Source organism: Chenopodium album, chromosome 20 (genome assembly GCF_948465745.1).
Source record: "Chenopodium album chromosome 20, dcCheAlbu1.1, whole genome shotgun sequence".
NCBI classification, from domain to species: Eukaryota; Viridiplantae; Streptophyta; class Magnoliopsida; order Caryophyllales; family Amaranthaceae; genus Chenopodium; species Chenopodium album.
The window spans coordinates 5,735,611-5,761,016 of record NC_137853.1 but is presented as its reverse complement, the minus strand read 5'-3'; the positions used below and the strand labels follow the sequence as shown (position 1 = coordinate 5,761,016).

General features: G+C 41.2%; 2 protein-coding genes across 2 annotated transcripts; both read right to left on the bottom strand.

The window, feature by feature from the left end:
• Nucleotides 1-10,151: 10,151 nt before the first annotated feature.
• LOC145596675 (DNA repair protein XRCC3 homolog) lies at nt 10,152-10,760 on the bottom strand. Its single transcript, XM_081652895.1, has one exon. The coding sequence runs from the start codon at nt 10,758-10,760 to the stop codon at nt 10,152-10,154; it is 609 nt and encodes a 202-aa protein (XP_081509021.1).
• A 12,466-nt stretch (nt 10,761-23,226) lies between these two features.
• On the bottom strand, nt 23,227-24,933 carry LOC145596674 (uncharacterized). Its single transcript, XM_081652894.1, has one exon. The coding sequence runs from the start codon at nt 24,931-24,933 to the stop codon at nt 23,227-23,229; it is 1,707 nt and encodes a 568-aa protein (XP_081509020.1).
• Between the last annotated feature and the right edge of the window lie 473 nt (nt 24,934-25,406).

The window sequence follows — 25,406 nt, the reverse complement described above, 5'->3', positions numbered from 1 at the left end:
ACACTCATTTTTCGATTTCAATTTGCAAATATAAGTAAAATCATATAGAACACCAATAAAATAATTTTTGTGTAATTTTATAAAAGTTGTAACTTTTACCAAAAGTAAAAAGAGGGCTGACCTGTATTTTCATTTTATAATGTTATACATGATACCTTGGTTTAACAGCTATATTGGTTATGTCAATTGTGTAGCTGGATCTAGAACCGGGACCGTCGGTGGGTGAGAAGGTGAAGAAGAGTGGGCTTGTGGTCAGTACGCAACTGAGGAAGTGCGGGAAGGTAAATTAGAGCATGTGAAATTATTAGTTATTAAGTGTTTGTCTGTATTGCTAGAGCATGAATTTATTACTCGAAGTATATGCTGGTTAATATTGTTTTTGTTTGATTTTGGATGCAGCCTGTAAATTACAATTGCCGCGTATCTGCATTTTCTGACCTGATTACTGTGTTGAACATTGACCGGGAAAAAATTGAGCTTGTGGAGAGGTGTGGGTTTGGTGGAATGTTGAAGCTTAAAGTTAAAAAACTTGATCGTAGGTTTTGTTACTGGCTCATGACTAGAGTTGATCATGAGAGGAGCTTATTTCTAGGAGTTGATGGAAAGGAGTTGCCGTTGGGACCGGAGCAATGGCGGTGTATCTTTGATCTGCCACGGGGTTCAAGTCCAGTGCCTGAAACGGTTGAGGATCCAGTGATGCGAAGTACAGTAGACGACATATGTAGGCATTTTGTAGAGGTGAATCCTAGTGGGCGAGAGTTTATTTCCACTCAGAAGGCGTATGACTGTTTAGGGTTGATGCCAATTGGGAATGATGAAGAAAAGGACCATTTTATGAGGGAATTTTTAATAGTTTTGCTGGGGTGTATTTTATGTCCTACGACTAATGGACAGAGCATGAATACTAGTCTGTTGCCTGCTGTTAGTGTAGGTGCTGCTGCCAGTCAGTATGACTGGTGTATGTATGTACACAGTAGGTTGATGGGATCATTGCATGACTTTCACAAGAGGTTTGACCCTAAAGGGTTTGCTGCTGGTGGTGGTGGATGTGTATTATTTCTGATGGTGAGTAGCTGAACTGATAAATTTGGTAGTCTTATTTTGTGATTTGTATGTCTTGTTTATTTACTTATGTGTATCATTTAATTGATATATGTTTAGATTTTTTATCTGGATCATCTTGCATTGCCTCCACTAAGCTGGGGAAGTTTCCCCAGAATTGATGTGTGGACGGAGAAGAAAATAAGTGCGGCTATTCATGCTGACTTGTTGCCATCTCTTGATTACGGAAAATTGAAAGTAAGTAAGTCTAAGTTAGTTTTTTTTTATTTTGTCCAAGTGAGGTTGTTGATGATTTTTTTTTGTTTGATGTCTGTGATGTCTGTTAGCTTGTTGACGTGGCTTACGAGGAAAGCCATCCGTGGGAGCCTAGGGACTCCGTGAATTCATTACAAGTGAGGGTCGCAAATGAGGTATTTAAGTAAATGTTCACATTTGTTGGTGTTAAATTATGTAGAAATGTATGCTGCATCCCTTGTCAAAACATATTGGTTAATATTTAGGTTTGACTTTTTATCAATACAAAGTTTTGACTTTTCTTAGTGTTTTTATCAATACAAAGTTTTGACTTTTCTGGGACCTATAGTCCCTGTTCCTGATCTGGCAAGCCTTTTCTTTCTAATATCTTTAGCATTTTGTGAATTCTTCATGCATGACATTGATATTCTGATTTCTGCCATGATATTCTGATTTCTGCCACAGTTGTGTTATAATTTTTCTGCCATGACATTAGTTCATTTTTATTGGTGCATAATTCAGTAATGAATTGAAATTTCATTAGTGCTACTCTTAAGCTTTTGTTATGGAAATGTACCAATCTTTTCACTTTTTTCTTTCTTCCCTTTTTCCTCTTTCTTTTCTATTTTTCCTTTTTTTTGGTTGGTTGGTAAATGAAAGGTGTCCTTTTCAACTATTTCTTCCGTTTTCGGTTGCATACTTCAGCAATGAATTTTGATTTCATTAGTGCTATGCTCTCACTTTTGTGGAACATGTCAAATGTGTTAACTAAAAACAAACAAACTGGTGATACAATATATAGTTTTTATTATGTCTTTCCTCGCTCATAATGTTACTCTTTTCACCTTATGAAAAGAATTTGCACAAAAAATATGGAGTACAAAGCATAAGTTTATTTAACACTTTGTACATAAAGTTAATTTTTAATAAAATAGAACTATTAGTAACAAATATACTAGCAACTTAATGTAAAAAATATATGTCTGTAAACTTAATTTTAATGTTGCAAAAATAATTAGTTAGGCCTTAAGTTCAAATACCTTTCTTTCTTCATGTATATGTGGTACACACTAAATTTGGGAGGTTTACTTAAATTTTAAAGCACATAATTAACTGCATACATAGTACTACATACTCCCTCCCATAAAGTGATTGACAAGTACTTTTTATTATGTGTTATCTGTGTAATTCTTTGGTTTTTGATGTAGGTGGTGGAAATGTTGAAGCCTTACTTTGTGAAATTGGAGACTATGGTGAATGCTAGCAGGGGGTTTGTGAGGAATGCCCTTAAGGAGAGGTCACCTATTATTAGGTCTCCTGTTATGGATGTCTTCAGTTCGAAGTCGGAGTCTATACAGGATCCTGTTTGGTTGACTGAACTGAACAAGGGTAAGCTTGAAGAAACGTATAGGCAGTTGCAGGAGGTGGTTGGTATGACTGTAAATGACCCGGTACAACATGTCGTTCAACAAGTAACCTCAGCAGTGGCAGGGGGGATGGGTATGGTTGGTGATCAGGCTGCTGAGGGTATGGTTGTTGGTGATAATCAGGGTATGTTAAGGAGTACGGATCAGGAGGGGCACAAAGGAATAGATGGTGCCGAGGAGAAGAATGAGGAGAAGAACGAGGAGAGGAATGAGGAGAAGAATGAGGAGAAGAATGGTAATCAACTGAAAAGTCTTGAGAAGGAGGTGCATGAAACTTGTCCAGTGAATGACAGTGTTGAGGATCAAGGGAGTGTCGTAGGGGAAAGGGAAGGGAAAGAGGAAGGGAAAGAGGAAGGTGGAGGGAAAGGGGAAGGGGAGAGTAAGCCGGACCGAAGTGTGGGGAAGAGGTCTGTAAAGCTGTCTTCTAAGGTGTTTTCTGATGAGTTTATATCTGGTAATCGGAAGGTTAGTAACCTTGGGCCTGCAGACACTGCCCTCATCAATTACTGCAGATCGTGGTCTTCTAATAGTGGCAGGTATATCTTATATATTTTGGTATTTGCTAGAACTGTTAATAGTTGGTCATGTAATTTCCTATTGAAGCATATAATATGGAATTATAACTCTAAAATTATGAACTAAACTCTGATGCAGTGCTGGTCCTATCATGTTGCAATGTGACGGTGAGTTTGCCTGTCTTGATTCTTGCCATGATGTTGCACATTGTCGAAGGAAAGTGGGAACCCAGTATGTGAATGTTGTGTCCAAGTTGTACACAAAGGAATGGGCAATAAGATATGCAGGGCACATCAAACGGATAATGTTGCATCCAGCTTTTGGGGTATGTGAGCTCTGGTTACTTAATGATGCAAGTTCTGATAGTTATTAATTATCGTGAGTAACTGGCTATTCGTTGGTATTGTGTGAATACTATCATGTGCTATGTTAGTATTGGTGTATCATGTGCTATGTATGTTAGTATTGGTTTATCTGTTTTAGGAATTAGTTCTAGTTCAAGTAATGGAAATTTTTCTATTTGTTTGAAAATGAGAAGAAAATGGTAATACCATCATATGCTATGTTAGTATTGGTTTAGCTTTTGCTAGTGGTAATACCATCGTATGCTATGTTAGTGTTGGGGTTAGCTTTTGGTAGTGGTAATACCATCAGGGCCTTTGGTTGGTATATTTGGTCGGTATATTTGCTTGTTCCAGTAATAATTTAAGTGTTTTTAAGTGATTTAAAGTTGATCATGGTATATTTGCTTGTTCCAGTTGTAGTTTTATTTTGAAGTGGCAACTTTCTTTTAATTTTCAGATAAATTTGAATAATGACACTGCTGAAATCCTTGCGAAAAAACACGGCCAACCTATGCGGGGAGTACTTGCTAGCCAAGTAGCAGTGGTGAGTCTGACACCGTCCAACTGTGTTGTACATTATTTTATGTCATACAGCAGTGGTGAGTTAATAGGGTACTTTATTATGTGACACAGATATTTGTTCCAGTCCTGAAGGCGGATCATTGGTGGTGTGCAGCATTTTCTTTTAAGGAGGAGAAGGTGTGGATCATTGACTCCATGTTTGGTGATCCTGTTGCAGAGCATAAAGAATATCTAAGCAAACTGGTAGGATTATATCCTTTTTGAAACCCGTTAAAAGTTTGAGTTTTTTTTCCCCGGGTATGTGTTAAGTTGAAAGGCTGTTGTTGGGTGGATTGTTGTAGGTGAGTGCAATGGATGTTCTAGTCAAGGTTCACGATGAGACATGGGCTGTAGGTTCCATTGCAGCGTGGCCTATTGAGTCCTTATGTGTCATTCAACAACCTGACATGTGAGTATTCGAATTGAATTTAATCCCTCTTGGTAATCAGTACTGCAACCATGTTTATTGAATAATCTTTTCATTCTAAAAATTATCTAACTCATTCAACCATGTTCATTGATCGATGAATATTTTATCTGTTCAGATTACAATAACCTTCATATTTTTCTGTTAACACTTCACATATTTTTTTGAAAATGGTTGAATCTCATACTTGTATATTTTATTGTTACTATTTTTTTGTTCAATAAAATATCTTGTGTTGTCATTTTACTATTTTGAGATGTGGAAAATTGGGTTGGTATTGACAGTTTAATTTTTTAAACTGCTGTGGTTGATGTGGTTGCCATCATTTGATGTTAGTTTGTGTTGTGGAGTGGTGATGCTGGCGTGCATCAAGGACAGTACTCATCGTTTTACGACAAGGTGGCAGATGGTAAGTCTCCCAACTTAGTTAGTATGTCTTGGATTTTATGAGTTAGTGGATGATTGTTAAAAATTTTTCAATCATTGCAGGATCGGGGTGACGTCAGAGCAGGAAGGGCGCAGTTGTTAATAGAAGACCTAAGATCAGTTTGCAATGAGCGGAGAAATGAACTTGATGCCCTTGTCACATTAGGGTGAGAACGGTCCTTTTGGTTGATGTCGAAAACGGTGGAGTATACAACTTTTTGGGGACTTCAAACAGTTCCAGTGTCTTTGTCTGGCTTTCGAACATTGTTTGATGAATTTTAGTTATTTGGTATGGTTTCATAACATTATGGTTTGGTTTGGTAGCAATTTTTTGGTTTGATCATTCCAATTTGGTTTATGTTTACCAAATTATATGAATGACGATGATACTTCATATATGCTCTGAAAACACTTTCACTTTCATGTTGGTCGTAGCTGGACTTGAAGGGGATTTCATAATGATACCTTCCTGATGTTTGATGGTGTTAATATATAGAATACTTGAATTCTCTTGAATGTATGTGAGCTTTATAAAATGTGACTCTACTTACAACCAACATTGGTGTTGGTAGTGCAACTTGTTTGTTTTGTTAACACCATCGCAGTAGGTGTTGGTGCAAATGTAGTTGTGCAAATCTAAGTTCTAGGTTTATGTTAACACCATCGAAGGTGTTGTTGGTGCGGCTGTTAAGTTGTGCAGTCAGCGTTCATTTAATGCAATATAGTCGCATTAAATGCGATTTCTTTTAACTATAAATATGATTTGAAGTTGTGAACTACCTTGTGTCCTTTTCAAACTAAACTATTTACAAAGGAACCTATTTTCAACCTCTCCTCCTCAGTACTTCCAAATTAAATATATAAATGGCAAATTCACCAAATATTTGTAATAAGTTAAAATCTACACAATTATCCCCTACTACAAGAATACCTTATCACCCACCTTATGTTATGTACCTGAAGCCTCTACAGACTTGTGAGGCTGAACTGGATATCAACAACACAGTGTATTACAAGAACTATGATGATATTGATGATGGGGCTCCAATAGATCTTGTGGAGCTAAGGGTTTCTTTGTTTTGTTCTGCCGTTTATTGGGATCCTTTCGTAGGAAGGTTCATGCTAATTCCATCAGGTGAGAAAATATATCCTAGTCACTTACCTTTGTTGTGCGATTCGTATGGCATGCATAGGGGTTGGTGGGATTATCTTCAGTGGGAATTACAGAAATTGGAACACGGGTTGATCCCGGAAAATTTATTACCTCTTTTTGATCCTAAACCACAATACCAATTTGATAACCTACCAATATATGCTGTACCAACTAAAACATGTCCGGTGTTTGTTGGTTCTTTCACCGATTCTATTCATGTTATGGAATTGGCCACTGTGGCCGTGGTGTTGCATGTGCAAGTGTATTTTTCTTATTTCAAAAAAAAGCAGCTGCGGTTCCATGTCCACAAAGTTAAGGCCTCACCCACTTGCCCGCACTATGGCTCACCGCCTATTATTCCTAAAGGCAAAAAGATTATTTGTTGGAATGCTAGGGGGATGAACCGCCCGTGCTTTGTCCGGTACTTCTATGAACTTCACCAACGTTACCAACCTTCCATAATGGTAGTAACGGAGAGCCGTAACAGGTATGAAGACATTTTACTCATTAAACTAACACTCCCTATGATTTATGAAGTACAAATGTTTGGTCCCATTGCCTCACCGGGTGGTGTCGTCGTGCTTTGGTGCAAAGGCGATGTTGAACCTACGGCCCATCCATTGAAACACCCCGATGTACCTGGGATAGTCCACCAAGTTGTGAATCTTTCCTTCCACGTAAGTTTTCCTAGTTACATTTTTAGGGTTTACAATTTCTAGGGATTGCAATTTGTATAGTCCACCAATTTGCAATTTCTATAGGGAATGTACCATCCACCTTCGATGGTCTTGTAACCATTTGTGCGCTTTGTACACTTTTCAGGGACCTGCTGGTGCATCTCCCAGTTGGAAGAAGTCTCTCAATAAAATGTTGTGTTTTCCGGGGAAGAAGAGTTCATGACATTTGTATTATATTGAAGTCTGATGGTACGTTTTGTAATATGTTCAAGTCTGATGGTACCATTTGAAGGTGGATGGTACATGTTTGGTACCTGCATAATGATTGATGGTATTCTCAATGTATAATTATATTCCATTTTATCCTTTGCTTTAGTTTACTTGGTACACCATTCTAAGTTAGTTTGTTACCAATGTAGTGCTATGATGGTATATTCCTGATATATTCGATTCACGTTGTTTCGCATAAATAGACATTGTATTAATTGATAATCTTATTACTACAAATATGGAATACTACATGATTTCAAAATAACAAGGATTGTCCATCATATACGACCTAGTATATAAATTAATAATACAATAACCAAAAGTCCAACTAGTTTTTTTATCATCCGGACACCGACAACAACTTCAGAAATTGCAACAGCCATGTTTTCCCAACCCAACGAGAGGACCTTCCTCGGTACCATATCATCTCGTCGAATTATGCCTTCCTCTTCAAGCCACTTGAAGAACGAGCAGTGTCGACACTTATAGTATATACGTCCAGGGTTGGTGGAGGTATCTGAGACCCGAATTTCAACTGCAATGTACTCGCAATTAGGACAACTAATCATCTCAACCCACGACACGGGTGACTGATTGCGCTCAGGGGTATGCCGCCTATACCCAGTACTTCCCGAATTATTTCTTGACATTGTTTGGAGAATTAATAAAATCTTTGACAAATTTTGGGAATTATGAGAAATATTTGGATGGAATGTAAATGGATAACCTTCCTTTTATAAGGCAAGAGATGGACATGCCCCCCTTACTCGTAAATTTTAACTTTCAAAACTGTTATTGGGAACACACCAACGTAAAAAGGGCGGGAAAATTTCCTCTTACAATTTCGAACCATTTGAAGGTGGATGGTACATGTTTGGTATGTTGGTTTTGCTGGTCTTGTTGGTTTTTAATAATATCATAGTGATACCTATAAAATGAAGAATGGTATCACCATTATGTATTACGGTATCATGTTCAGTATTACGTTAACACTAACGACTTTGTCGATGGTATTTTGCACACACCATCGAGGAGGTCGTTGGTATTTCATTTCATTAATTTACGTACCGCATCAACTATTAAGGGGAGAGCTAAAGCATAGAGAGACTTAATTACTTGTTACAAAAGCACAATGGTCAATTGTCCAACGCAATTATGGAATACATTGTTGAATGACATTACTCATAACTGGCTTATACCAAACAGATTACCAATGCAATTATGTATAAGCCTTCTTAGTTAGTATTACAGATTACCCAACTAAAAACACATAAAACATAAACACTAATAAGATGTTACTTAAACTAGTCATAAATAATCGCACCATAACCATAATCTACGCCCATACATAAACTAAACCGTATAGGCTTAAGAAAACATACAATACCTACGACGCATAAAGGTTAAGGATGATACCATGATACCATGATACCATCTACAGACAAAATGGTGTTGTTACACACCATCATACATTGGTAACTCAGTACCATCTAAATCTATGTTTTGGAGATTGTTTGCTACAAAGAGGCCATCAGCTGCTTGGCGCTATATTTCTTCACTACCATCCGATCCCGACGAGTCACTGGTGGTGTAATCAGTTTCAGAACTTAGATCTGCATCAAAAAATAGACGGTCCACAAGCTTCTTGTTGGCCAAATCCATTTGCTTAATGTAATCTTCAGGATGGAGATCGGTAAGGTACGGGTTAGTGAGTAGAATTTCAATGTTCTCCATAACATCCAACCCATTAGCCTCCATCATCATGTTTTTGAACGTAAGGAAGTTTTCCTCATCACGTTCAAGATCGTACCTCAAGTTGTCATGGGAGAAGTTCACCCACTCACATGTGATGTTGATCTTATCGGCAACATGAATACCAATCCCACATTCACCAGAAAACTTGCGGCCTAAGATAACAATACCAAATTTCCCCGATTCCGGCACATTTTTCTCAACAATCTCGTTAACTTCTTCCAACCAAGCTTCCAGGGGCTTAAATAATGCTAAGAATTTTCCTAGCCAAATGTATGCAGGTTTACGTTGCATACATTTTGGCAAGTGTTTTTTTAATTTTACAACGTCAACAACAAAAGCCATTTTGTATACATCAAGTAAGTAAAATAAAAAGCAATACGCATTCTTTTTGAACTCCCTAGGCGGGCCTAGTTCTAGTAGTGATAAGTAAGGATAATCAGGATGATACCTTAAACCACGTATAGCACCTGAACCTTTACCACCATACACAGCAAGTTGAAATGGCCGAAGTAGATTCTTGGACCGATTCTCCAGAACAATTGCACCGATGGAGTCCTTCACATCCCTTTCACCCGGCTCTTCAAGCTCCTTGCATATTTCAAACTCTTCCACTTTAGCTTTCCCCTTTTCGGCATATGTGTACCGACGAGTCATGCTTCTTGTTGTTCTTTTGGTTGAAGAAGATCCACCATTGTTGGTGGCTTTGTTTTCCATTTTTTAAATTAAATTAGGATATTTTGGGTTAGCTTTAATTTGAAGTGATGTTCTTTTGATAGTAGTAAGTTACCACCTATTACGTATTTATTCTGATGAAATATGTTGTAATAGAAGTTGGTAGTTTATTAATGCAGTGGTACGGAAGAATGTGTTGCATGGAATGTTGCGTAGCTGAAATATAACAATACCATGGACACTTACGATGGTGCAGTTTATAAAACCATCACAGACCATGATGGTGCAATTCTTTGCACCAAAGTATTTTACACGAGTTTAGTTGGTATGATTACTGAATGAGAACAACTAATACTAATACTATTACAGTACTTGATGGTATCATTAGAGACCATCTTGTTATTTAGATACCCACATTCTTTCCAGGGATGGTATCATTAGATCCATTACTAGGAGACCATCTTGTTTTATAGATACCCTAATTTGACAAACCATTTCGTGTTATAGTAAACGCACACCGACGCCCTTGTAGTTGGGGAGAGCTGCAGCTCTTTATTACCAACCACTCCCGGTACCATGATTGACTGTCACTACTGAATTGCTTCGAAATAAACATCCTGTTCGAAATCAAACCGTCCCCCATGCACTTCCTAGAGCTGGTTTCACTTCACGGCCTGAAGTGAAAGTTCTGAATGTGCTTTCCGGAGCATTTGGTGCTTCTATAACATCAGTTACTTCGTTTACCACAATGAATGCAATGCTATAAGTTGCGGCAATGTGTTTCATTTTCCTGGCAACAGTAACTAACATCCGGTGACGTTGTAAAAATCCTGTCGATGTGTTGTCATGTTCAGCGCGAAACAAATGTGCTATTGAATCAAGCACCACCACCCTCTTGTGCCTGCACCCTTCATGACTATTCAATACCATTTGCTCAACTTGGTTCAACACTAACAAAATTTGTTCAGGATTTTCAATCTTCTTAACTTTAACCAAACTCAATGGATTTTCATCAATAACATTATTTTGCAATAAATGTCTACTTATCTGACTGAGCCGCTTCACAGGAAACACCGGACATGCTTGTATGTAAATAGAAGATCCATAGAGCCCACCGTCTTCCGGCAGCAACATACAAGTCAAGAGCAACTGCATACATATTTGTGTTTTACCTACACCACTTTCACCGTAAACTTCAGTCACCTCACCGGTGCATAAACCTCCTTCTAGCATCATGTCTACACTATCACACTTGGTCTTACATTTTTGAATCATACTTATTTTTGAAAAGATATTTCAGTAAGTTCAAAATTATCAACTCCCATGTATCACCTAAAAATATACTATATATATGTGAAGTAGATAATGTACTAGGGATAGTGATGTAGATAATGCCTTTGGATTACATTATCCACTAGTACATGCAGCACATGATACACACACACGTGAATTTGATATTTGATATTTTAGGATTAGTTATGTAGATAATGCCATTACGATTTTGTCCCAATACTAGTTGGTCTTTCGATGGTATGTGTTTCTGTTTTATGTCTCTTTTCTGCCTACTGATTAGTGTTGGACATAACCCTAGTGTGGTTGATGGTCTGTAAAACAATACCATCAACCATTACATGTAATGGTTATATGTCTTTCTCCAATACCATCAATCATTTAGATGGTATCCAACCAAATGAGTAAATTTCAATTCAATACTGACCACACAACCATATAGTGAATCCAGTAACTTACAATGAAAACTATTAATTAGTAAACACAAGTTGAATTAGGTATGCAGTAAATCAAGTATTATTCATTGTGAAATTGGGATGCGTAACACGAAAATGTGGATTTTGCATATGCGGATGCGTATTATGCTCTAGGCTTGTCGTCGGCACATATGCAGGATTAAAATGGCTCGGATCCCGAAATTGTAGTTGCCCGTGGTACGCATTGTTGGCGGTGAAGTAACCAACTGCCTCACTATGCTGGCTCATATGAATTCCACCAGCAAGCACCCTCCTGGTAAAGGGTTGGGAAGGGCCAGGGACCATAGTATCTATTGTTTGGGAAGGACCACCACCACCACTTCCGCTGAACACCAACTGTTCAGCACCATAGAATCCATTGTTAACCTATATATAAACATCAGAATCTTAGCTTAATGGGTGCTCTATAAATATAACTGTAATGGGTGCTGTACATATATAACTTTACTTGAACAATATCATCATAATATCAAATCTAAGTGCATTATAAATTATCTATTTCAAAAGACAATATACCTGACTGTGCATTATAATATAGCATGATATTAAGTGTGGAATATTAAGATGTATTATGATGCTATTAGTATAGGATTGAATAAATTTGGAATCCTATAATTATCCAATTATAAGTCTTATATTATAATGCACTTAAACAAAAACTATATATAGACAGGGCAACTAATATTAACACAGGGCAATTAGTTTTACGACAGGATAGTATTTATAGTCCTCATTATGATTAATGTCAGGCTAATTGTAAATATTAGGATAAATCTAGCAAATTATAAATTGGATTAAAGTGCATATGATATTAGGATATTATTGCAAAGGGCATCATACTAATATTTTTCAATTGGATTTAAGTGCATAAATCTAGCAAATTATAAATTGGATTTATAGTCTTAATTATGATTAATATCATCTACATCAAACTACAATTTATAAATCCAATTTATAAATCCAAATTTATCCAATGGTCTAATATTAGTATTTTCTATACTGTAAGCATCCTATATTTTTCGCATCAGTTCTACAAGGCAACTAATATTAAGACAGGGCAATTAGTTGTAATTATAATAATTATAATAATCAATTGGATCTAGTATTCATGGGATTAGTTGTAACTATAATATTCACAAAAACCATAACGAGTATTAAGTTTGGCAGAAAACTACCTGACTGTTTGGGAACATATGATGACTCGGATCAACATTTGGGAAAAGAACCTGCACATACATACGCATACATAAATATATAATAATAACAGTATTAGAAATGCTGCTGTATACAACAAACATAGATAGTCTTACTTGTTGTTGCATGAACTCAGGGGGATGTAGGTTATTGCCCTGTCCATAGTCTATGTCCTTGTCTTTTCCCTTCTTCGCCTGTTTCTTCTTACCACCCCCTGTCTTAGTCTTAGCCATTGCCTTTTCTGCTTCGGAGACGTACCGTGTTGCTCGAAGTCTACCCTTATTCTTACCCCGAGGTTCAGGGTCTTTCACACCTGAACCAGAATTTGGTGTCACCGTGGAACCTACAACACTACATTTATTAACTGAGCTTGGGGTTTGGGGAGGAACAACTTGTTGCAAAGGCTCCATTTCCATTTCTTCCCCACCCGAACCTTGGCCAGAGCCCTCTGCCAACACATGTAGTTCGTCCACTTTTAGGCTCATAAGCTGAATCATGTCCATTACCACTTCAACAGCTTGGTCCGATGCAGAAGCTCGCAACACAATAGGTTCCAGGGCTAACATCAGCTTATCATATCTACGAACATCTTCTGTTTTTGATGCATCATGATACGCGACTTTCACAAGCGTATGTTTTCTACTAATGTCCTTTCTCCACCTATCCAATATGTACATGGATGGAACTTCTGTCACTCCACTCATGTCTAAAACCTTTATTATATGCCTGCAAATAATTCCATGACATTCGAAATGTCGACAATCACATTTTGCCTCTTTTCTTTCTGTATTATACGTAACAGTGTAGTCCTTCAGCCGACCTTTCAGGGGAGTCTCCTTCCTCTTTTTCTTGCAGTAAATCCATACACGATCTGAAAAAACATACTCCTCCTCAGTTTGTGACACTGACTTCTTTGAGACAAGGGTGAGATATGCCACACGGTTACACTGGTTTTGTACCTCCACAAACTTCGCATCCGTATAGACCTTCTGAAATTTACGTTCCAAGGCAAATTCAGATATAAGTGGCCTAACATAAAGCGCAGAATTTGCATCCGCTGAATGCTCATCATTAGCTCGGCTTTCCATCGCCTTACAGTAATTAGGAGCAAACTCACATAGCCGGGTGTGCAAGTGAATATAACCGTCAAAAAAGCTGTTGATGCTCTCAACACGTTGAGTTGTCTGCATTCCAGCCCAGAAGACACCTTTTACATAGGCAGGGATCCACATTTCCCGGTCATCGTATAGGCCTATCCACAACAAAAACAACCACCACAACAATAACACCGCATCAGTGGAAACAGAATAACAGCAGGGGGAACACCAGCTAAATCATCACATACATCAGGGCAGGGGGAGACCATCATGCAGTCATAACTCAACTACTGATGGTATACTTACAGTACCATCTAGGTGTTACTAACAAAACAAATACAGTCATAACTCAACTACTGATGGTTTACTTACAGTACCATCTAAGACTAATGATGGTACCATCTAACACTACTGATGGTACCATCTAACAACTAGTAGATGTTAGTTACAAAACCATTGGTACCATCAATGAACGTATCACTAACAGCATTTCCATTACTAAAGCACAAGCACAACCAGAAGCAGAAGTGTACTAATCCATGTATATGCATATGCTGCTCATTCTTTCCACAAAAGTTATGAATACAATTAACAAAACTACAAAAACTAATTCCAATTACTTTGCTACTCTAGTCAACAACAATTTTGTAAAATAATGACACAATACGAAAAAATAAATCTTATTCATTATTAAAATAATGTTACTGACCTTGAAGCCACTCGTAGCACTCATACTCTTCTAGCTCGAACTTATGCACCACTTCCCACCAAGACTCAACAAATTCATCTGGGGTTATGCTGTTGTAGATCACCCCTTGCAATGCTTCTTTCACTGTTTCATAATCAGAAATGGCACCCAATTTTGTACCAAACTTCTTCATGATGTGCCACATACACCACCGATGCCTTGTCTCGGGCATTGGGAAAACAGCTTTTATAGCCTTCCTCATCGCAGGATCTTGATCTGTCATTATAGCCGCCGGGCGCTTACCCCTCATGCAGGAAAGCCATGTCTTGAATAGCCACTCAAAGGTCTCAGCATCCTCATGTGATACCAAGGCACAACCTAAAAGGATTGTCTGACCATGGTGGTTGACACCCACAAAATTTGAGAAGGGAAGTTTATATTGGTTAGTAAGGTAAGTGGAGTCAAAGCAAACAACATCTCCAAAATATTGATACGCCTCCCGGCTCCTAGCATCAACCCACATGATGTCTTTCAATCGCCCCTTGCCATCAAGCCGATGCATGTGAAAAAAATTTTGATTATCCGCGGTCATCCTATCAAAATACTCAAGCATAGCAGCGGCATCACCATTTTTCAACTTCAACCTCCTTTTCCTATTCACCAAATTATGAATATCTTTCTTCGTGAAACCAACATTCTCCACACCGTGTCTTTGCCCAGCCATGTTGTTGAAAATCTGACTAACAGAGGCACCAGAAGCATGGTCAGTTTCAATCCTATGCTCCAAATGCTTTGTGATCTTCTGCTTTCATACATTGCAATGTGCCTAGATAGCTCAGGGCTCAAACTATGATTGTGTTCATTCACTGCTTTCTTAATATGCCACACACCATCACTATTCCCTTGCCCATACAACATCACTGGACAGTCACATTTCTTACTCTTCCTCTTCTTTGACGGCTCGTCATAAACCACAACCCTCTTCCCATTAACCCTCTTCTTGTATGTTGTAACTCCATAACACTCACACTTCCACACATAAGTGCTATATGCTGATTTCTGGAACACATCATTCTTTCGCCCGCCTATACACACAACCCCAAATCCCTCTTGCTCTCCATATCTCCGATAGTAATTATTCATTTCATCCCATGTACCAAACTCCATTCCTACTTCTGGATGAGGTAATGCAGCTGCCCCTATGCTTCTAGTTGATCCTAAACTGTATAATTGACCACTATCATTATTTAACTCAACACCGTCGCCAAGATTGATACATTCAGCACCACCAAGGTCTTTATTCAATTGGGGAATGCTACAATCAGCAGGGTCCTTATTCAAATCAAAATCCTCTTCACCAACATCAATATTCAGATCATCATTCAAATCAGATTGAAAACTACCATCACTATCATCACCAACTGATGAACTATCTGAACTACAATTCACATGTGTGCTCCCCTCATAATCGACATTACAATCCTACCAGGACAAGACAACAAAACAATGCAAACATTTATCAAAACCAGCTATACTCACACTACAACAACAACAAAAAAAAGATAAAAAGAAACCAACCATTATAAGTTCATTTCCAATTCATGACAAGGATACTTCCAAATGTATTACATTTATTTTAAGTTAATCAATACATTATCATCTTTTAAGTTAATCCACACATTATCATTATCATCACCTAACACAAGCTAGCTGCTCATATGAAAGCAAATCCCAAAATACTACTCAAACATATTTATGCTAATTTTTGTTAAGTGGGATTGAATATCAAAATCTAGGCTACGTATCAACTAAACAAGATTGAAACAAATAATAACGAAAGCAATAAAACGACACAAGAGATTGTTGACGCGGAAAACCCAATGAAGGTAAAAACCGCGGGTAGAATGAGGATCTACCAAACTTTCACTATGACGAAAATGTGTTAATGGCGTACAATAAGTGTGTTTAGATTATAAGTTTCTAGGTTGCAGTGTGTGTTACTCGTAGTAAGAATTCCCTTATATATAATTACTTCGATGCTTCACTATAGCCGTTGCTTTGGAGATAGAATATCAATCCTTGATTCTCGGAATTCAGTTGGGGAAATATACTCTCTGTTGTGATCTTCAACGGACTAGAGGAGGATAAGTGAGACCGGGTCTTCTAGCTTATCTTCTTGCGGAAAAATAGGATTGCGGGTAATCAGCTTCGTCTTCCGTCCTCGTCGAAGGGTCGTCGTCGCTTGACCATACTTTGACTGACGTTGACTTACATATATAAATTTTTACCCATAACAATTTGCCCCTAATTGCTAAATGTGGATTGCCACATACACGTTTGGAAATTAAAAAATAAACAAACAATAAAAAACAGAAAAAAGAAACAAGGAAAATCAAAAAATACGGACAAACGTGGGTTTACTTGAGGGCGTTTCCGTCATTTCGTGTGGAAGCACGTTCTCCTATGAGCAGTTACTCCCTTCTCCACTTTCTCACTCTAACCGTCACTTCCTTGCCTTAACTACTGCAGCACGCTTCCTCCTTCCCCAAAATTCTACACCATTTCTTTTTCTTTTCTTTGCTTTCTCTTTCTCTTTTGCACAGAAATTTTCCGGTGGGAGCGTGCGGCGGCGATTTAGAGCTTTCAGGTGTCTTCGTTTGCCAGGTAATTTTTTCAACTTACTTTCTTTGTTTGTTAATTTCTTGGGCAAAATGTCGAGAAAAATTCCCAAAACTAGAACTAGGTTTTCCCTTCGAATTGTTGAAAAAAGAGAGACGGTTCCTCCGCAGACCAAACCGATGACCCAATCAAGATCATCCATGGCGCCGGAGATGAGAAATGATTTCATCAAGATGGCGGGTTTCCCCGACACGACCTTTGCACACATTCCGGGCCCTGGTCAGACAGTGAAGGATTTCCCGAAAGGTTTTGTGGTGTTCTATAGGTATCCCTTTGAACAGACGGGAATCACGTACCCCTTCCCGCCCTTAGTGAGGTCATTCTTGGAGGTTTTAGGTATCAGTCCTGGTCAATTGATGCCTTCGGGTTGGAGAATTATTTCTCTGATCGCAGAAAAGACCAAAGACTGGGAGGAACCTTTTACGCTGTCGGACTTAGCTGTAGGATATGGGATGAAAATGGGGGAAGATGGGTTCGTCAGTTTGACCAAGAAAGGAAGTAGGTTAGTTTTGAACACAGATGTGAACGATAGAGGATGGAAGAAGTGGTTTTTGTTTGTAAAGAAAGTATCTCTGGGTGTCGAAGGTTCATGGTTGACGGAAGGTTGGCCGTTGAAGGGTAAGTATCCTTTTTTCAATCGTCGTTTGTTAAGTTTGAATTAGCTAAATGGGTTGATCTTGGCTTTATTTTTGCAGAGTTGGACCTTGGATTTTCGGAATTGTCGGAGTTAGCGAACGTGAAGAAGTTCCTCTCTCTCAGTCCTTCAGTCAGGACCTTCGAGAAAAAGAAGAAGACGACATCGGCACAGCCGTCGCAGGAACAGGGGACGCCGACGAATACCTCTCAACGAGTAGAAGACTCAGAAGAGACGATGTCGACTCGTAAGTTTTTTCATTGTCCTTTGTCTTTTGCTTCGTGTTGTTTGCATCTTTATTCGTGTATTCATTTGCGATGTTCCGTCGTTTTGGCAGAATCTGCTGCCCCTGGTGCTCGTCGAGGACGAAGCCTGTCTCAACAAGAGGCCGACCTGCGCATGAGGAGGAAGCGGGGTCTTCCTCTCCCAGATCAGCAACCAGTGCCTGCGCCGGAGAAGGTGGCGACGGTGTCGACTCCAGTCTCCCAGAGGACCGTCGACGACCAGGGAACTATAACTCTATCGCCGTCTCCTCCTCCCAAGCATCAGAAGACGGGCGACGAGCCTCCAGCACCAGAAATCTTGGCGCGCTTTCCTGCCGACTTCCTGGAGATACGAAAGGACGATCAACACTCCCTCTTCCCTGCCTTGAACCAATTGCTCTTTCCTAAGTCTAGGGAGCTTCTGGCTGGGACCTCTGCACTGGACTTAGCTTCTGAAGCAGCGTCGGCTCATCTCTACGTAAGTTTATTATAGTCTTGTTTTTGTTTGTTAAATAAAAAGGCTTCTAGTTGGTGACTTGGGGTGTGTCTGGACAGTGTTTGCAGAATTCGTTGGTGTTAAGGGATAGGGTGATTGGCTTGGCTAGGGAGATGAAGAGGTTGGATAGTGCTGCCAAGAATGCTGAGGATCAGCGGAGGACTGCTGTCAACGCCTTTCAAAGGACGAAAAAGGAGCTGGACGACGCTAACAAGAAGGTGGACACTTTGGAGAGTCAGGTGTCAGACCTGCAGAAGAAGGCTAACGAGGAGGCTAGTCAGTTGAGGGAACAGTTGAAGGAGCAGGTTAAGGGTTTAGAAGATAAGGTCGGGGTCATTGCTGCTAAGGAGGAGGCTCTGACGAAGGTGAATGAGGACCTGACGACCGTCCAGAAAGAGCTGGAGGATGCCTTGGACGACTATGCAGAGCTGGAGATAAAGTTGAAGGCGAAGCTCATGAAACAGTTTCTGGACGGGAAAGCTTCAGAGTGGCGTCCCCAAGAGGTGATCGACCGTTTTCTGGATAACGGTGGTGACCTCTAGGAGCTAGAGGATGACATGGCGGTGGCGTCAACTGCTGACTCTGGACCAGGGCCTTCCGTCGTCGTTCCTCCATTGGCTGTTGGGGACGAGGCTCAGCTTTCTATTGTCGAGGGTCAACCTGGTGCTGACGTGGGTCAGCCTTTGGGAGGTGCGGAGGAGTTGCAGGTCGAAGGCGTCGACGACAATGCCTCAGTCGACGATATCGTCAAGGAGGTTGTCAACGATCTTCCCGTCGACGGAGCTGATGTTTGAAGGCCATCGTCTGTGATGGTTTTATTTTCTGCGTTTGTACGAACTTTCATTTCTTATGATTTGCAAACTATGTTACTTTTGTCGTTGTGTTTTGTTCCACTTGTGGGCAAGTGGTGTTTGAACTTCCTTGTGTGCAAGATACTCAGTGCGTTTTGCTTTTGTATGCTAAGTATTTCTTCGTTTTCTGTGGCTTTGTTTTTTCCTGTTCATCTTGTGTTCTGTAGAATAAGAAATTCCAACTAGTAGTTTTTCAAAATATAAGCATGTAAAAAGATGTTTAAAGTATTGACATGTCAGGATTTTATAAAAAACTTTGAAAAAATTCAACTCTTATTAATCATGTTTTGAACAAGTCGAAATTCTGAAATTCAAGAAACATTTTACAACTGTTGGTCGTGCTTCGTCGATATCGTTGTATGACTTAGGCCTTTCGTTGCGATGTTTGCCAATGCCCCTTGCGTCCCAGCGTCGACGCTGAACACTGAAGTCTGGTTCGTTTGTTCAGGTGTCGGGTGTTTGGCGTCGGACGCTATGGTCGTATTTGCCCCGGGTTTTCGTTGTTTTACGGTTGTCATTAGAATGGTAGTTTTCTTTATTACAATCGTTGTCGCAGCTTTGCTTTTGTTTAACTTCGTCGTCATTCTGCAAAACCAACATGGTTAGAGTACCGTTGGCCGTTGGCGTGGCCAACGGCCCTCCGATGCTTAAGTCGGTACACTTAATCAAAGAAGATTCAAAATGATCAAAATGAATTTGGAAGTCTGTTAAAGCGTTACCTCTTCGTCGACGAATTGTTTTAACGGTTACTAAAAGTAATATTTCCTGAGATGGGTTGCGTTCCAACTTCTTGGAATAGGGTTACCTTGCTGGTCTGTAAGTCGATAAGCGCCGTTGCCGACGACCTGTGTGATCTCATATGGCCTTTCCCATGGAGGGGCTAATTTACCATCTGCCGGGTTCTTTGTGTTTTGGAATGCTTTTCTAAGTACCCAATCACCTAGCTGGAACGTCTTAGCTTTGACATTTTTGTTGAAGCTTCTTGCGACGATCTGTTGTTGCGCTGCCATCCTGATTAGGGCTGTTTCTCTTAATTCTTCGGTTGCGTCTAGACTGTCTTCCATTTCTTCTTGGTTTCTTTCTTCCGTCATGAGGCCGAACCTTGACGTTGGGAATTCAGCTTCTACTGGGAGGACGGCTTCGCATCCGTAGACGAGGGAAAATGGTGTTTGCCCCGTCACCTCTCTTGGCGTCGTGCGATTGGCCCACAAGACTGCTGGGAGCTCGTCGGCCCATTTGCCTTTAGCTGCTTTTAGTCTTTTCTTTATGGCCTCCATGACGACTTTGTTGCTAGATTCAGCTTGTCCGTTGGCCTGCGGGTACCTAGGTGTAGATGTTCTCAATTCTATGCGGAATTTCTGCAAAAAAGAACGAGTTTTGTCGCTAATAAATTGCGACCCGTTATCGCAGACGATTACTGACGGGATTCCAAACCTGCAGATAATGTTAGTCCATATAAACGCAATAACTTCTTTGTCTGTAACCTGTTTCAAAGCAACTGCTTCGATCCATTTAGAAAAATAATCAGTTAGTGCTAGCATATAGACTCTCTGTCCTGGTGCCGCAGGAAGTTTCCCGACGATGTCCATTCCCCATCTCATGAAAGGCCATGGCGTCAACGTTTGATGTAGTGGCTCTGACGGCTTATGAATGGTGTGGGCGAACCGTTGGCAACTGTCACACTTGGCTACGTATTGCATTGTGTCTTCATGGAGCGTCGGCCAGAAGTACCCTTGTCTTTTTGCAATTTTGGCTAGTCTCCTTCCTCCGACATGGCTGCTGCATATTCCGTCGTGCAAATGGCCGAGGATAGGTTGCTGTTCGTGTTTTTGGATACATCTTTGGGATAATCCTGACGCGGATTTGTGGAATAAAACCCCGTCGACCATGTGGTATCTAGAGGCTTTGTATTTAAGCTTTCGGGATTCTGTTTTGTCACTGGGAAGGATATCTTTGGTCAAGTAGTCTATGATGGGCTTGGTCCAATCGTCGTCTTGGGCGACGTCGTCGACGGGTAGGATTTCTTTGGTTGTGACGGAGGGTTTTTGCAGGTGGACTAGGGGGATGTTTGTGAAGGTAGTCTTTTTGAGGGCGGAGGCTAGGTTTGCAAGTGCGTCTGCTTGGGCGTTTTGGTCTCTTGGGACTTGTGAGATGGTGAATGGGTCGAAGTGTTTGGCTTTTTCTTTGGCTATTTCTAGGTACGCTGTCATTTTGGAATCTTTTGCTGCGAAGTCACCTGTCATCTGGCTGACGATCAGAAGTGAATCACTGTATACGTCTAGGGCTGTTGCTCCTAGGTCCTTGGCGACAATCATTCCTGCAATCAAAGCTTCATATTCTGCTTCATTGTTAGTTGCTTTAAAATCACAAGATATAGACCTTACTATCATGTCCCCTTGTGGCGACTTTAGCACCAATCCCAGGCCAGCTCCTCGTTGGTTGGATGAACCGTCGACGAATAGGATCCATTTGCTATCTCTTTGTAGGCTGTTGATTTCTTCTACTTCCTTGTCGGCGATGGCTTGTAGGTCGGGGCTGAAGTCAGCCACAAAATCTGCTAGGGCCTGCGACTTTATCGCTTTTCTAGGTTGGTACTCGATGTCCATTGTGCTCAGACTGATGCTCCATTTACCTAGTCGGCCTGTCAAATCTGGTTTTCTCAAAACAGACTTAAGTGGGTAGTTAGTCATCACCACTACGTGGTGGGTTTCAAAATAGTGCCTGAGTTTTTTAACAGCAGTAATTAAAGCAAGAGCCAATTTTTCTAGGGATGTGTATCTTACCTCGGCTGGGAGCAGTGTCTTACTTACGTAATAAACTGGGAGCTGCCCAGCCTCGTCGTCTTCCCTTGTCAGAACTGCGCTGACAGCTACAGCGCTGACGGCAATGTAAAGCTGCAAGGTTTCGTTAGTTTTTGGTTTCGACAGGAGAGGTGGCGTCATTAAATATTTTTTTAATTCTTGTAACGCTTTTTCATGATCGTCAGTCCATTCGAAACCTTTATTTTTTCTCAAAACGTTATAAAAAAGATGGCATTTGTCTGACGAACGTGAAATAAAGCGATTTAATGCTGCCACTCGCCCTGTCAGTTTTTGGGTTTCTTTAACATTTCGGGGGGATTGAATATTTATTAATGCCCTGACCTGGTCGGGGCTAGCTTCAATTCCCCTTTGTGTTACTACATAGCCCAAAAATTTACCAGCAGATACTCCAAAAGAACATTTAGTGGGGTTTAGTTTCATACCGTACTTACGCAATACCTCGAAGGTTTGACGAAGGTGTCCGACGTGGTCTTCTGACTTCTTCGACTTCACCAACATGTCGTCGATGTATACCTCCATCGTGTCCCCTAGTTGGTCCTTGAACATTCTATTGACCAGCCGCTGGTATGTCGAACCTGCATTTTTTAGTCCAAAAGGCATAACTTTATAACAATATATACCTTTGTCAGTCATGAAGGTTGTCTTCTCTTGATCGTCTGGATGCATTAAGATTTGATTGTATCCGGAATAGGCGTCCATGAAGGTCAGGAGTTCGTGACCGGCCGTGGCGTCGACCAGGGCGTCGATATGCGGGAGCGGGAACGGATCTTTGGGGCACGCTTTGTTCAGGTCGGTGAAGTCGATGCACACCCTCCATTTGCCGTTCTTTTTGCTGACGACTACCACATTTGCGAGCCAGTCCGGGTATTTGACTTCTCTGATTTTTCCGGTGTCGATCAGCTGCTGCACTTCGTCATTGATGATTTTATTTCGTTCGGGGGCGAACTTTCGACGTTTTTGCTTGACAGGCTTGTGATTTGGATCGACGTTCAACTTGTGTGAGATGATACTTGGGTCTATTCCAGTCATATCCTCATGAGACCAGGCGAAGCAATCTTTATTCTCTCGGAGAAAGGCTAAGAGGGTTTGCTTTAGTTCAGGTGCTAGGTTGGCTCCGACACGGACAGTTTGGTTTGGCTTTTCAGGGTCTAATGGTATTTCGTCGATTTCGAGATCATTTGGATTATCTGGTGTCGGGCCGTGCTGTAATTGCTAGGCAGTTCTCATGGTAGGTTTTAAGGTCGTTTTGTAGCAGTGTTTGGCTTCACGGGGTTCTCCTTTTATTTCTTGGATCCCCCATGGGGTTGGGAATTTGATTGACTGGTGGTAAGTTGAGGGGATGGCTTTTAATCGATGGATCCATGGTCTGCCCATTATGGCGTTGTAGGCTGAGGGACAGTCGACGATATTGAACTTTGTTTGAGGGTTTAGGCCTCCTGCATAGGTGGGTAAGGTTATGTCTCCGAGAGTCGACATGCTTTCGCCGCTGAAACCGACCAGGGTGGTTGATCTTCTGGTGATGTCGCTATCTTTTAACCCCATGATCTCCATTGTGCTCCGGAACAGGACATTTGCGGAGCTGCCACCGTCGATCAGCACCCTTCGAAGCAGACAATTCCCGACGATCAGCGAAATTACCAAAGAATCTTCATGCTCTCGGTTGATGTTGTTGATGTCATCGTCGTCGAATGTGATTGCCATAGCTTCTAATTCTTTTTCCTGGGGATCTCTTATTTCTTCCGGGACATCTGCATTACCTATGGTAGACTTTGCGATCCTTTTGGCTGCAGAATAGGTTAGTCCACAAATATCTGAACCACCAGTAATAACGTTAACTGTTACCTTAGTTTCAGGTGGTTTTGGAGGACCATTCGTCACGCTTACTGGCTTGGGGCGACCTGCATCGGCGCTCTTCTTTCTTCCTAGCAAATGCTTGAGGTTACCCCTCTTCAGCTGGAAGGCGACCTCTTTACGCAGGGCGTAGCAATCCTCCGTCTTGTGGCCATGATCGCTGTGGAACTCGCACCACTTGCTCGTATCCTTTTCCGACTCTGGTTTGTTGCTCTTCATTGGCCAGCGCACTTTGTTGCCTAAGGGCTCCAGCTCTTTGACTACTGCTACTATGTTGACGTCGAATCCATACTCCGATATTTCGGGGTACTGAGGGGCGTCGAGGACCTGTTCTACCTGCACAGCATTAACAGAGCGTGATCTACCTGATGCCTCGTAAGGCTGGTGTCGCCATGATCCTCTTGGGTTGCTTGGAGCTTTGCGGTCGGACGGGCCTCTGGCATTCGGGTAGGAGTTGCGGTTGGCGATGTCTTCGTCGAAGCGCATCTGGGCCACGGCTCTCGTCCTGACTTCTTCAAAAGTTGAGCAGGGGTACTTGACCATGTCTTTGTACAGATCTGAATCGGTATGCAATCCCCGGAGGAAGGCTTCAATGGCAGTCCTGTTGTCGACGTTCTTGATCGACACCTTCTCTTTGTTGAATCTGGACCAATAGGTTCTGACACTCTCTCTGGGTCCTTGGACGATCCGGTACAAGTCACTGGTTTTCTTATCGAACTGCCTGCTGCTTTCAAAATGGGAATAAAACTTGTTAACTAACATAGCAAAACTAGTTATACTACCTGGTTCGAGTTTGCCGAGCCATTTGAGGGCGGGACCAGTCAGCGTCGCGCCGAATGATTTGCACATGCAGGCTTCCCAGCAATCGAACGGGATCGAGGCTTGCCACATCCGCTGCTTGTAGTACTCCACATGCTGCTCCGGGCACGTCGTCCCATCATAGAGTGACGTAAACGTCGGGAGCGACACTCTCCTTGGAATCCGGGCCATGGCCAACTCGTCACAGAATGGCGTTGCGGCAAATCCGTCGGGGGCTTCCCTTTGGACTGGGATTGGGACACCTGGCATCTACTTCATCATTGACAGCACCCTGGAGTTCTGCTTTTCCAACGCTACCAACCTTTGGAGCAGGATCTCTGTTTGACTCGGCGGCTGGTTGTCTTGCCCATTCCCTGGCTTCTGGAGGCTTCCTTGCCCGACGTTCTTGATCGGTGGACTCCGCTCTCTTTCTCCGTCACTGGACTCGGTATCGGTATCATGCGGAGATTCCAGGATATCCAACGGCGGCATTCTAGGGATCATATCCAACTGCCTCGGCTGACGGCGACGAGTGCTGTTGGCCGACTCTAACTGCTGACGGAGTTTGGCTGCGTCGGACTCCGACGCCTCCTTTTCCCTGCTGAGGCGCTCATTAGATTCCCTGGCTGCTTCAAGGTCTGCCTGGGCTCTCTCATAGGCCTCCCTAAGTTGCTCTGGGGTCATTTCGCTGGCTGACATTTTGAGGTTAAAAATAGGGTTTTTTCTGGATCTTATCTAGTTGT